This window comes from Malania oleifera, chromosome 8, assembly GCF_029873635.1.
Source record: "Malania oleifera isolate guangnan ecotype guangnan chromosome 8, ASM2987363v1, whole genome shotgun sequence".
NCBI lineage: Eukaryota > Viridiplantae > Streptophyta > Magnoliopsida > Santalales > Ximeniaceae > Malania > Malania oleifera.
In genome coordinates this window covers 48,107,678-48,122,880 of record NC_080424.1, presented here as the reverse complement: position 1 = coordinate 48,122,880, position 15,203 = coordinate 48,107,678, and the positions used below count along the sequence as shown (strand labels likewise).

Here is a 15,203-nt window from a genome sequence, read left to right as displayed (position 1 = left end):
CCTAATCAAAGCTAGCACCGCATGGCCCTTCACAAGGGTATGAAAATAGTCGAACCGTGACACCTAGGAAGAATCCCTTCCCTGTTTTTTCATTAATACGAAAGAATACTAGTTTTAAAAATAAGGAATTGCCCTTTCCCAGCACCCCCAACTTGAGAGCGAACAACTAATGCATTCCACTTATTGAATAAGAATGGCCTGTCTGTGACCCTCAGATGCAGAAAGCATCCTTAGGACCATCACGCAATTTCTAAGACAATGAAATCAGTTCACGAACAACATGGTCAAAGCAAACCTTAAGGACGTGTTTAGCTGTGATAACTAATTCCTATTTTTTATCTTTAAAATTTTAAATAATTTAAAAACATTAAAATGTATATAAAAATTAAAAAAACAACAAAAACAAAAGTTGTTTTCTAACTTCATTTTGCAAATATTAAAAGCCAAAAAATAAGACAGACATTTTTATAATTATTTTAAAAACTGAATAAAAAATAGAACCATCTTTTTACAAGTGAATATAACCTAAATTTCTACGACAGAAGGTAAAAATGCCGCTAATTATTGTCTTATCACACCTTAGAGCGGATTTTTGATTTTTCACTTTGCATGTGTTATTAGCAAATTGTAAATATAAAAAATTAATAATAAATAAATAAAAAGTTAACCAAAGAATCATACAGCAATGAATTTGCATTATTTTTTTTTCTTTTCACCCATGCATTATGTGGGAATATATATATATATAAGCTCAGCACTTTTTCTGGTTAATAAAAATAAATGGCACTATAAATTCTTGGGGTATTCTAATAATCTTCCGTCTCCTTGTACAAGCTAACCTGGAGAAATAACTGGCTCAAAGAATTAAACCACCACCACCATCACCTGCACATCCACCAGAGCGCGTCAGGAATAGAGCTTCAAATTGAACTAAACATCACGAGTATGAAGACAAGAACGGAACAGGAAGGCAAAAGACCCCACCTTTCAAACCAAGGGCTTAGCCCAGTGATTCACATTTTTCTCCACCAGATATGTCTCAAGTTGGAGTCATGCTGCACGTCCTCTCCCCCCTCCCCCGGCACACACAAGTACAAACAACCAAAAAATTTAAAAGTGCACAGTATAGTTTAGACATCTTCAGATTTTTTTAAAAAATTTGGTGGGAACATAATCCTGTAATTGTTACTCAGCGGGCATTTAGGTAGGCAGACCCAAGCTCTATATATAATATATTAAGAGGATTTCCCAAGAAATTTCGCAGACAGACAACAAAGCACACCAAACATTTGACGTCATTCAAATGATAAATCAAGCACTTTGAAGTACAGGAAGCGTCTTTTAAAACATTCAAGGAATTCTCCAGGCAAAATGCAGGTCCATGTTAGCATTCCCAACAAACAAAAAAAACGGAACCTTTTGTTTATTTGCTTGCTTGCTTGTTTTGTTTGACATTTGTGTTTGGACAGTACAGATGGATAAACAGAAATTACATCAGCAACATTAAAACATGATTCGAGAATTGATAGTTTGGGTGCAATAAAACAACTGTACACTCAGCAATAAATAATAATACTCGAGGATTGGGGCATCTTTGTGTGACAAAAACACTAAGCTAATGATAAATGGCAGAAGAGACAAAAAAAAAATTTCTTCGTAGGGGAATAATGTCACGAAATTGCACAAGGCAATCAGAAGGGAATTTTTTATTTTTACCTAAAATATTGCCTCGGCTCGTGCACAATGATCAATCAGGGATGAGAGAACCAACAAAAGCAGCAGGCAAAAGTGGCACAAAGCATTTGATCATTCTTGCAAGTATCAGGGCCAAATTCTTCTGTTCACAGCACACATGCAAAATCATAATCTAAGCCCTATTTAATTGCAGAGGCAGCAGAGGCAGCTGAGGCATCTGCTATTAAGGAGACTGGTTGACGAGCCTGTAGACAAGCACCAATGTCGAATGCATGTAACTCAGATCCATCAAAAAGTAGATTTACACCAGGAAGGTTAACTTCTCTGCTATCAGCATCATCTGGTTCAATCTTCATCGTATTTGCAGACAGGGATTCTTCAATCGGTCTAGTGGCAGCTTCATACACAGGAGTTAGAGCATATGATCTGCAGATATAACATGAGAATATGGTGATTTAGGGAAGCCTAATCATATTGGTAAAATAGTAAAGAATACCAACAAATCATATCGACCATATATTCTTCCAGACTGTAACTTACCTGATTTTCTCGGTCAAATCATAATATGTGAGCGACACTGTTTTTGGCAACAAATGAATTGACTTTTTTAGTTAGCATTTAAAATGAGCCGCAATTGTTGATCATATAGTCTACTTAACTTCCAAGTGTGCAAAACTCTTCCAAAAACAAGGCTAACCAAAATAGAAACAAAAGGGACCCTAATTTCTTAAACATAACAATTTCTAAAAGGAGACCTGTGGAGGCCAAATAAAATAAAAAACATTAGAATACACTCAACTAAACCCAAATAAGAAACAAATCCATGAGTAGAAGACTGCTAAGTGAGATGCTACACTTAAGATATCCAAAACTACTAGAATACCTAATGATCAAACCAAAACTTTTCTTGATTGGTTTGGGATCTGCAAACTTAAGTCCAGGCCTCCCAAAACAGTGTCTTTTAACCAGGCCATATCGAAAGTGTGAAAGGGGTCCCTGGGCCACAAGGCTCCGCGCAATGCCAGTGTATGCAGCCTTACCCATGTTTTTGTGCAGAGAGACTGTTTCCTTGGACTTGAACACATAACCAACCGGTCATAAAGGAGCAACCTTAGCTTGCAGAAAGTGTGACGGCTTTTAATCTTTTTTCATTGCATCAACAAGAAAAACCATTCCAATTTGCCCGTCATAAAATTTCTCAACTGTGAGAGGTTTCTTATAAATAATTTGCAACATGACTCCAATTCTATATTTAAAATTTGACAAAGATGAAGGTGATTGATAATTGCCTTCTCAAGCGGAAGCAGCTAACAGAGGAAAGGTAAATAATGGTTGCTTTACCAATGCCAAGCCAAACATATTCCAAAACATCATCTTATGAGGTTTTCATCCTTGTAAGAAATGGTATGACTCACATTTCATACGATTTTATAATTCCCACCCTTGCATGACAGATGTAAGAAGATCTTGCCTCCAAAGCATGAAAAATCTGGTGCTAAATCTCAACTTCAGGCAAGTTCACTTGCAAACAATGTCTTCCTCCATTCAAATTTGCACATTAACAAAGGGAGAAATGCCCAGTTCATCATCACCTTATCAACACCTATGCAATTAGACCTAGGCACTTAGCTAGGTTCCACACGAAATAATATTATCCTATGTCCTCACACATAGAAGTGAACATATTTGCGGTAAGTTAGGTGTAACTCCTATACAAGATAAGTTCAGGGAGGGACGACTCAAATGGTATGGACACTTGCAACGTAGGCCACATAGTGCGCCAGTGAGGAAGAGTGAGTTAGTTACTGCGGGAGGTAGTAAAAGGGCTAGGGGTAGACATAAAATAACTTGGAAGGAGATAGTGAATAAGAATTTAATAGCCCTGAATCTATCAAAAGATATGGTCTATAATTGCATAAATTGGCGGAAAAAGATTCATATAGCTGATCCCACCTAGTGGGACTTAAGGCTTGGTTTTGTTGTTGTTGCTGTTGTCCTCACACATGAAAAAATAAGCCACTATTTCATATAATCCCTCATTTAGTTGCAGTCAAATTAATCCACATTTTAGGGCTAGCGCTCCACTAGACTAGATTCTTCCACAAAACGGGTTTGGCACAAGCTTACAATCCTTATGATGGATCCCTTTGCCTCAACCCCACACCAACCAAGATGCTAAAAACCAAGTCTAATGCACAAACACAGGACAAAGAACCCTTAAAACAACCTGCAAATAAATGCCCAAATGGATGCCAAACACCTAGGTTCATAAAAAATAATCACAGAATATTTGTTCTTTTTGTTGCTGAACACCTAGCATTCATAATTATATTGAATATAAACATAGTATAAACTAAAAAAATCATAAAATAAAAAATAAACAGAAGACACTCATGTTTTATAATTCATAGCTTAATCAAATAAATGCATAAAAAGTTAATCAAAGAATAAGCAGAGTGGGTTAGAGACTAGTTTAAGTTCTAATCTTATTTTGTATGCAACAGAAGGGTGTAGCATCTCAAAATATAATTCTTTTTAAATACTAGAAAAATTATCAAAATATAATTTTTACCCTTCCATGCGACCAGTTTGTTCACCCCAAACAGTTTAATCTTAATTATGAAGTTTCATTCAGGTACATTTGATAGAAAATATGACGAATATAGTTATCAATTTCGTTCTTGTGTTTTAAAGGCTTGATTTTTCTTTTTCCTAAAAACAGAATACAGAAAATAGTGTAGAAAAACTATTTTGAGCAATTCATAGCCAGTTTGGGGGCATAACAACCTATAGTTTCAGTACAATAGCAGACCTTAGTGGATGATATGGATGTGAATCAGGGCATTTCCGAGATATTGTCTTGTAACAGTATCAGAAGACATCCATGTCATTGCATAACAGTGTTATATAAGATAAGAAACAGTAAGGACAGATTTTTAAAACCAGGATCGTTGTTGGTGTGGTTAAGAGGATAGAGAACCCAAAGATATTTTCTTCGGTAAAAAGCAGGTCATTTAGTCAGTTTGGAGATCATGAGGAAGCCTAGGGCTAAAAGTTGTTTGGAGATGGAGAGTTTAGCGTCTAAAAAAATTTCTTTAGGAGGAAAGTTTTTGTCGCATTTTCCTTTGGAAACCAAGTACTTGTCACATAAGGTGATAATGATCGAATATGGGCTCCAACATGGACAGGATACTAGGATGGGGGCAATTCCAAGGAAATTAATCCCACAGATTTATTCCACTTATTTTTCTTCGGCCACATATGGTTAGGGAGGTGGTTCTAAAATCTAATTTTGGGAGGATTTGTGGAAAAGATCCTCTTTATCGTGCTTTTCCTCTTACAGTAAAAAACAACAAATCTCCAGTAAAGTGGATCCACACAGGTCTTTCATACATTGAACATCACAGCACGTCTAAGTGGGTAAAACAAAGATGTAGGAGAACCCATAATTAACAGTACGAAAGGAATCCAACATCATAATACTACCAGGCAGCGCAAGATACACTCAGAAATTTCAATCGCATAAGAAAGCTTTGGCTCAAAATTAACATCTCATCAGCAAACTAAACTTGAGAAAGCACAAGATACTGGAATTAAAAGATCCTGAAGAGGGGTTAGGGAAGGGTAAGAGCTACCCCCTTTTGTGCAGCCCAGGCCCAATGGGCCTCTCAATAGAGCCAACATAGCATAAAACATTCAGGAAAAGGTTAACTGATACTATGCACCCAAAAAACCAGTTAAGTGTCAAGCAGTAAGATAAATTCAATGATCTCTAATATGAATACCAAGGGGAAAAAACGAACATTTATCTCTCTCTCTCTCTCTCTCTCTCTCTCTCTCACACACACACACACACACACACACACAGAGCGAGAGAGAGCGAAAGAGAGAGAGAGCCAGACCTAAGAATGCTACCATCAAAGCTCAGAACTTCAGTCCGGCAACGTTGTCGATTGGCAAGTTTTAGTCTCTGATGCTCGCTCAAAGCCCCAGAAATTGGTGAAGAAGGGTCCAAAAAAGGATTCCACCTTCCACTTGCATAGTTCATAAGTTGTCGAGAAGATTCTTTTGGATGGTCTCTCTGATAAAGAAGTTTTGCAGTAGGGCCTGTTGTCTGGTACTCTGCACAAACATCACGCAACCTTTTCCTTAAACCTTGCATTGCATCATGATGTTCCATAAGCAAATCAGTCTGAAGTAGTTGCGAAGAGACCACCCTTTTACATATACTTTTGCACAACTTTGGACTAAAAAGTGGGATTCCAAACTCCAAACTTAATGGAACCCATTCATACTTCTCATCATCAGGTGAAAAGTGCTCTGATTCCCCTTCTTTGAAAAGTTTTAATAGGCGTAAATAACCAACTGTCTGCAAGTCTATCTTGCTCGCCAAGTTGATCAACAACACATTTAACTTCAAACTTTCCTCTGTGCATAGCCCCAACTCCTCCCCTATATGAGCAATTGAACCATCAGAGTTCTTCAATGGCAATGGAATGTCCAAACTAATTGTTTTTCCTGATTCATTAAGGTCAGACCTGCTGAGAGGCTGCACCAGCACGGCAGAATATTTGAGAACTGAATTTAAACAATGTAAAAGTATGCTTCCATTTACTAAGTTCCCTTCAAACTTCCCTCCCAACCCCCCAATTGTAGAACCATCCCAAGACCATATAAGGGCTTTCTCACAACCAGCCAATGGTGCAGGAAGTAATCGTAAACATTGTCCTTTCATCAGAACAACAGACAGAGGCCCACTGGCCACGGCCGAGTACAATACCAATTTCATCCAAGGTGTCATAGATGAATAAGAGGGTGGACCAAAATGAATAGGACCTGTAGCCCCAGGTAGCACTGATGAATGAGGAAGAGGAACCATGGATACAACAATGTCATAGTCGCGAAGAAACAACCGATCTAATGTTGCTGGTGCGAGAGCAGCCAAGCTTTCACAGCGGAGAATATCCACACGATATTTCTTTTTCTTTTTTAAGTCTCCTCTTCCAGTATCTAACCCTTCGGCTAGCACCGATTTCTCATCATTCTGCAACTTGGGTTCAGATGTAATGTTCTTGCTGTCTTCTGATAAAGTAGCAGAAAGTATCTCATCCCCTGAACCTACAGAAACAGAATCAGAAAATACGAGACCCTCCTGAGGCACTCCAGAATGCATGGAATCATGACTATTTAGCTCAGATTCATTTGTAGCCAAATGCTCTGATTCGTCAACCACAGTGGTGTCACCTGTACTTAAAGAAACAGAATCAGAATAAACAGAATCCTCCTGAGGCACTCCAGAATGCATGGAATCATGACTGTTTAGCCCAGTTTCATTTGTACCCAAATGCCCTGATTTGTCAGGCACAGTTTTGTCACCAGCACCTGCAGAAGTACCCAAGTGCCCTGATTTCTTGGCCAAAGTGGGGTCAGATGTCAGAGAAGTAACCTCATCATTGCTTGGAAACAACATGGCCCCCACCTTACGGCCAATTTCCACTGCTTTCACATCAGAAGCAACTCCACCTGACAGCAGACATTCCAGAACACATCGGAGGCTAAATGCATGATTTGCAAATTCCTGTAGTTCTCCCTCAAATTTTGTTCCTTCTAATGTACTGAGATCCTTGCAAAGATCCGCAATGCTAGCATGACCCAGTTTTCCTGCCTCATATAATGTGACAGCGTGAAATTTCAAGCCTGATAGAGACATTTAGAACCAAGGAAAGGAATTAATAAGACATTATGGCAATCATACATAAAGCAAAGATAATATATAACCAAATCCTATAATAAGTCCATTGTCAAATCTCGTTTGCATTCTGCAAACAGAATCAAGTGGCTAAAATATGCCTCAGCTGGCTGCATTAATAATAACCATCTAAGATTATATCCTTTGGGGGAAGCAAGCTTTATCCAATCGATATGGGCATTGAAAAATGAATCTTAAGGTCATAGGTTTAAGTTATGGGGACAAGCTCCCCAAATATGGAGGTTAAGTTACGCATATCATGCCCTCCCTAGACCCACAGTATAGCATGGGAAGCTTGTGCACTTGATGAGTGTTGCATCGATGATATATCTTTTGTGAAGATGAAAAAGAAATGAGGGTGTAAAAATGATAGTGGTAGATCAACGTATCAAGTTTCTTCAACTAACTGAAAAGGTCAATATAAGCTCTGGAAAAAACAAATCTACTTCTCAGCAATACAATTTCAAATAAACAATGTATCTAAAATTTAGTTAACTCATCAATAAGTATTTGGGAGGTAAACCAATTTTTATTTAGAGAAAAGATGATACATTAAGATGCAGCATAAATAAATAAAAACAGAGGACAAGGCATGACTTAAAAAACAAAGGATGTGACCAAAACACCCTTAAAGAAAATAAATAACAAACAAAAACAAAAGTTACAAAATTACACCAATACAGCTCTCCCATCACATCACCCAAGAAAAACCCTGAAAACACTGACAGAGAAAGCCCAAAATGAGGTCTAAGAACACTGTTAGGTTTCCCAAATCAATAGGAATTTCTAATTAATGTGTTAGGATTCCCAAATCAATTGGGATTTCTATTTAATGTTTTGACTCCCAAATCAATTGGGATTTCTATTTAATGCTGACTCCCAAATCAATATTTAATGTTCTAATTCCCAAATCAATGGGAATTTTGAAATAATTTGTTATGATTCCCAAATCACTTAAGACTCTATTTAGTGTTATGATTCCCAAATCAATTCTGATTTTATTTAATGTGTTAGGATTTCAAAATCAATTAGGATTGAGTCCATTGAGGTCTTGGATTGGGATATTTTATATTCCTAATAGGAGTGGGGTTCCCTACCATATAACCCTATGGGGCTTTTTCATTCAAGCAATAACATAATCCATAGCCTTTGGCTAATTTGGAGCAGATCCCCTCAAAGCGATCAACCCTGATTTCCATCCTTTTAATTTTCTCAATTTCTCTACAATAAAACCCCAGGGTGTTATCATTTGGTATTAGAATTGGCGTTCATATGGATGCCATTAACCTGCCGACAAATGCAAGACCTTGGAATTCTTGATCCTCAATTATACACAATGGCCTCAGAAAATTCAGCAGGGTCCTAGATGGAAGCTAAGATAAATGCTGAACTTAGCAATAAGTTTAAGCCTCAATTCAAGGAGATAACTACTCATTAAATCTTCACATAAAGAGAGAGAAGATGATGCCTCTACATTAGCTAATTGTAGGGAGCAGCCATATGTGCACAAAGGAGGTTACCAAGGAGCGCATGATCATGGTCCTTGCATGAAGGTGGAATTTCCTCGGTGGGACAGTGATGACCCTACGAGTTGGGTTTCTAGGGCTGAAAAATACTCTTGTTTTCATCGCACTTTAGAAACATCTAAAGTTGGGATTATTGCTATTGGTCTGGAATGCCATGCTATTCAATGGTATGACTAGTTTGAAGCTCATTATGAAATGCCTTCAGGGGCAAAATTTGTTTCTAGATTACTTGTCCAATTTGATAATTTTGGGCCCACTAGATATAAGAGTATTGATGGAGATCTTGCCAAAATACGCCAAACCAGCACCATATTGGAGTACCAGACACAATTTGAGCGACTATCAAACAAAACTAAAGATTGGAATGAAAGCCAACTTGCTAGTACTTTTATTGAAGGTTCTATTCCCACCTAACATCCGGTATGAGGTCAGAGTGTGTTGGCCACAACTTTTTCATCTTAATTTTGAACAAAATAAAGCAATTTATTTCTTTGTTGTCGAATTGAGTAGTCCTTTGGTTTCCCTAGAATCTTCATCTTAGGAGACCTCTAAACAATAGGAAGATGGTGGAATTGTCATGTTTGTTATCTTTCTTGAGAGGGAGTAAGTTTTCTTTGGGGAGGAATGTTCGTTCTTGGTTTTTGGACAAGTCAGATGAGTTTTCTTGCAAATTTTTTTTTATTCATTACTATACTACTTGGGAGGCTAAGGTTCCTTAATAAGATAAATACCAATAAATTGTTGCAAATTAGGAAACCTATGAAGGCTCTCCCCCGATGTATGTGTGCTCTGTTATAAGAACTCTAAGACAACTTCTCACCTTCTTTTGCAATGAATTTTCTTGGAGTATTTGGAATATGCTTTTTGGCATTATCGGAGAAAGTTGGGTTTGTCCTCCCTCAGTGGAAAACCTTTTAATTATATCTTTCGTAGGTTTTGGCAAAAGAAAGGACAAGGCAACTTTATGGAAGTGTGACTTTTTCTCAGTATTATGGGGTTTATGGATGGAATATAATTCTAGGATATTTTCTAAACAAAAATTAAATCAAATTTTGGTTTGGGGAAAAATAAAATATTTGGCCTCTTTGTGGTGTGTCGAGTATGGATTTTCTAAAGAGGCAAGTTTTTAGGAGCCGCAAAGAGATTGGAGGAACACGTTCATTGGATGATTTTTTCTTGGGCACTTGTTATGTAAGATGTTTTTATTTAGTATCGGAGGGCCTCAGTTTGTCCCAAGAGATTTCTCATTCTCCCTCATGTAAATTCTCTTTCCATTAATGATATCTTCTTTGTTACTAAAAAAAAGTGTGTTGGTCATGAACAAGTTATGACCGTTGTGATTTCATTTGCACGGATAGAAAAAGACAAATTGGAAGAAGAAAGTCGCTCCGACAAGACCATAAGCAAGCAAAATGTCAGTAGCACTATCAAATCACGTACCCCTTGTAATCCTCTTGCCAAACGATTGACTCAGAAGGAACTTAAAGAGTGAAGGACGAAGGGTTTGTATTGGCATTGTGATGAGAAGTGCCATAGGGGACACCATTGCAAAAGGGGCGACTCTTGATGATTGAACTAATGGAGGAGCCAAAGAGGTTGAGGATGATTGTGTTGATTCAAAGCAATAGAATCTGATGATAATGATGAACCATCACTTCTTCAGTTTATGCTTTGCATGGGTATGCTAATTCTCAAACCATGAAAATTAATGGCTTACTAAAGAACCAATTTGCCACTATCTTAATTGATATGGGTAGCACTAATAATTTCATCAACACTAAAATTTCTAAAGGACTAGCCTATCTTGTGAATCAATGTGAAAAGTTTGGTCTGAAAGTTGTAGATGGAAGGACCTTGACATGTCAAAGCAAGTGTCTAAAGGTTAAACTTACCGTATAGAATCATGAGTTGTATGTTGATTTCTTTTTGCAGCCACTAGAAGACTATGCAGTGGTTTTGGGTATTGAATGGTTACGAACTTTAGGTGATACGGGTTGCAATTTTCTAAACTGATTATGAAGTTTACTGTGAATGGCCAAAGAGTGACTCTTAAAGGCAAACATTATAGTAATGTCAATACAGTATCAAGCTATCATATGGAGAAGCACCTTAAAAAGAAACAACATGGCTGCTTGATACAACTTCAAGCACCAGAGGAGTTACAACACCAATCTGGCTAGGATAAAGGGCTAGAATATCTTATTTTAGAATTTTCTGACCTATTGGTGGAGCCCTAGGTATTGTCACCTCAGCAAACACATGATCATTGCATTCTATTATTGCTAAGTAATAGCCCTACTAACATTCGTCCTTATCACTATGCTTATTTTCAAAAATAAGAAATAGAAAACATAACGAAATAAATGTTAGATGTTGGCATAATTCAACCAAGTATGAGTCCGTATTCTTCTCCCATCTTATAGGTAAAAGAAGGATGGTTCTTGACGGATGTGTGTTGAATATTAAGCACCAAACAAGAACACTATGAAGGAAAAATATCATGTCACTATTGTGGATGAGTTGGGAGGTGCCCAATAGTTCCCCAAACTTGACTTAAGATCACGCTATCCCCAAATTTGGGTACAAGAGGATGACATTTGAAAGACTGCATTTAGAGCTCACAATGGCCATCACGAGTTCTTGGTTATGCCCTTTGGGTTAACTAATGCGCCTTCCATCTTCCAAAGTTTCATAAATGACATTTTCCGACCTTACCTATGTAAGTTTGTTCTCATATTTTTTGATGATATCCTCATATACATAGCTCATCTCTCTAAGATCATTATGTCATTTGCAAACAATACTCACCACTCTTTGTGAGCATCATCTGTCAAGAAATCTAAATGCAGCTTTGGTCAACCGCATGTTGAATACCTTGGGCACATTGTTCCCCTAGAAGGTGTTTTAGTTGATCCTTCTACAATACAAGCGATGACAGACTGGCCCATTCCACAAACAATCAAAATGCTACGAGGATTTTTGCGGTTAACTAGATACTGCCATAAGTTTCTCAAGGAATATGAAAAGATTAGCGCTCCACTGACCGCTTTACTGAAAAAGGATGCATTCAAATGGAGTGAGGTTGAACAAGAATTTGTCAAAAGCTTAAGCATGCAATGTTCACCACACCAATTCTTACCTTGCCAGATTTCAACATGTTCATCATTGAGTCTGACGCATTAGGAGTTGGCACTGGTGCAGTTTTAATACAAGGCAGACGCCCCATTGCTTTTACAAAATTCTTTCTCCATCCCTTATCAGCATGTCTATTTAAGACAAAGAGATGCTAGCCATTGTGCATACAATTGCAAAGTGGAGACCATATTTAATTCGCCAGAATTTCCAAATCTAAATTGATCATAAGAGCTTGAAGTATTTTTGGAGAAACAAATCTCTTCCATGGAACAATAAAAGTGGGTCACTAAGTTGTTGGACTACGAATATGAGATTATTTACAAGAAAGGAGCTGTGAATGTGGTGGCAAATGCACTCTCACGACTTCTTGAACAAGTTGAACTTGTAACTATTTCGGTACCTGCATGTACTACTCTCGAACAAATCAAGAAGGAATAGTGGCAAAATGTGGAGACTAGAAGCATTATCCAAAAGTTGCAAGAAGAGCCAACTTCAGTCCCTCCTTACTTTTGAGACTCTTTAAACCTATTGTATAAGGGTAGGATTTTATTAGTGCCTAGTTTATCCCACAAGCAAACCATACTGCAAGAATTACACGCATAACCGGCTGCAGGTCACTCTAGCTTTCTTCAAATCTACAAACGCATTTCTCAAGAATTTTACTAGGAGTGAAAAGAAAGTGAAATAAAAAAGTTTGAAGCAGAACATGATGTTTGTCAACGATGGAAAGGGGAAACAATGGTGAGTCCAAGCCTTCTACAGCCTCTTTTAATTCTAGAATAAGCTCGAATTGATATCTCCATGGATTTCACCGAGGGACTGCCATCTTCTCATGGTACATCTACTAACTTTGTTGTTGTGGACTGTCTCAAAAAAAATGCTCCTTTTTGTGCTATAACTCATCCTTATACTGCTACAAGTGTTGCTCATACTTTTGTTTTGAAAATTGTCAAGTTGCATAGAATTCCTCAATCTATTGTTGGTGATCGTGACAAAGTCTTTACCAACTTTTGGAAGGAATTTTTTAGTTTGCAAGGAACGCAATTAACTATAAGTACTTCATATCATTCACAATTATATGGGCAAACTAAATTTGTTAATAGGTGCTTGGAGACTTATCTTTGCTGCCTTGTTAGCAACAAATCAAAGGATTAGGTGCAATGGCTTCTATGGTCCGAATGGTATTACAATAACACTTATCATTCCTCCATCAAGTTGTCTCCACTCAAGGTTGTTTATGGTCAAGCTCCTATTCTTGATAAATTTTTAGCTGGATCATCCAGAATTGACCAAGTTGACAAGGAGTCCCATGATCGAGACAAAGTACTTCAACTCCTTAAGGAAAATCTTGTAGCAGCTCAAGCTCATATAAAACAGCAAGTTGATAAGCACCATAGTGTAAGGGAATTCTTAGCGGGAGATTAGGTTTTTCTTAGGCAATAGCCCTATAGCTCTATGACAGTTTGTTCTTCAATAAGTTATCTCCTCAATTCTATAGACCTTACAAGATCCTGGACAGCATAGGCCTTGTTGCTTATCGTCTTGACTTACAAAGGTTCTAAGGCATATCTTGATTTTTTTGTCTCTTGCCTCAACAATACATTAGGGGAGCAAGTCACTGTGCAGCACCACTTGTCTGATATTGCAACTATTGGTGAGGTTCAAGTTCAAGTGCAACCACAAGCAATTTTGGATTACAAAGTGGTCAAATGTAGAAGTCGAGACATCATAGAAGTTTTAGTTCCGAAGATGCAACTTGGGAAACTTGTACATCCTTCGAGGAGAGATTCTTGAAATTTATTGTTGCTCAGCCTTGAAGACAAGACTCATTTGAAGAAGGCGAGAATGTTAAGATTCCCAAATCAATTGCAATTTTCTAATTAGCGTCCCAAATCAATTGGGATTTCTATTTAATGTTATGATTCCCAAATCAATTGGGACTTTTATTTTAATGTGTTAAGATTCCAAAATCAATTAGGATTGAGTCCATTAAGGACTTGGATCAGAATATTTTACATTCCTAATAGGAATGGAGTTCCCTACCCTATAGGCCGATATATATAACACTATGGGGCTTTTCCATTCAAGTAAAAACATGATCCATAGCCTTTGGCTAATTTGGAGGCAGATCCCCTCGAAGTGACCAACCCTATTTCCTCTTTCTATTTTCCATCTTTTTAATTTCCCCAATTTCTCTAGAATAAAAGCCTATGGTCTTATCAAACTACTCTATTCCAAAGCAAGAGGAGCAGATTTACACAGCTTTCTAAATGAAATAGACCCCCATGCACTGCTGAAAATTATTTTGACAAAAGAATTTCAATTAGAGGACCCTATTTTCATGCCTCTATGACCAATATCAGACTGTATATGCACTACGGCACTGCTGGAACCATTTTAGTGAAAGCGACCACAAATCAAGTCATTTCTGAAATCTCATGGCTCCCACTAAAGTAGAGGAGGAAGAGGAAGAAGAAGAGGAAGGATTACCACCAACATTCACAAAAAATCAGCAGATAATCAAAAAAGATATTCATCAAACAGAACACTCACAGTACACACTACCCATTACACTGACAATATGACAAGTCATGAATCTTCTTCTAACCCTCACAATGATACAGAAGCTCCCCTATTTCCAACTTGAAGAGGCTGAGTATATCTACTAAATGGAGAAATTATTTATGATTCCATGATAACTCCCAAATCCAATTCTGTTCATGGGCAAACAAAACCTCAACAAGAAGAAATTTCCTCTGCAAAAGGAAGAAATGAAGGGCGGGTGGAATGGGATGGTAACGTAGCATGAGATCTAAAATCAAAATGCCCTTTCTACAGGATTCGTCTGATTTTCCATTCAACAATACAAGAGAGCCAACAGTCCCAGATCTAGAAACACTACTAACTTGTTTCAGAAGATCAGAAAACTCTCATGCTCCCCCTATGCCTCCATTAAATTCATTCAATGATAATAGACCAGTTGTGTTCAACAACTACCTCAAAAAAATCAAGAATTAAGCTTCCTTTAGCCCAAATTTATCAGCTCCAATCCCCAACCACTTTTTGAAGTGCCAAAGGACTTAAATAATGAAGAGAAC

At 37.5% G+C, this 15,203-nt stretch overlaps 1 protein-coding gene across 7 annotated transcripts in view; it reads right to left on the bottom strand.

Annotated features, from left to right (window-relative positions):
- Positions 1-620: 620 nt before the first annotated feature.
- The window catches only part of LOC131162326 (uncharacterized), a 66,192-nt gene continuing 51,609 nt past the window's right edge, over positions 621-15,203 (bottom strand). For 4 of the 7 annotated variants that reach the window (XM_058118673.1, XM_058118674.1, XM_058118675.1 and 1 more), the window contains 2 exons: positions 5,598-7,392; positions 1,408-2,121 (listed from right to left, as the gene is read on the bottom strand). In XM_058118673.1, coding sequence (XP_057974656.1) covers positions 1,875-2,121; positions 5,598-7,392 — 2,042 coding nt within the window. In that variant the 3' untranslated portion in view covers positions 1,408-1,874. Of the gene's footprint in view, positions 886-1,407; positions 2,122-5,597; positions 7,393-15,203 lie in introns of those variants that run through there. The other 3 variants (XR_009138740.1, XR_009138741.1, XR_009138742.1) reach the window with 1 other exon arrangement.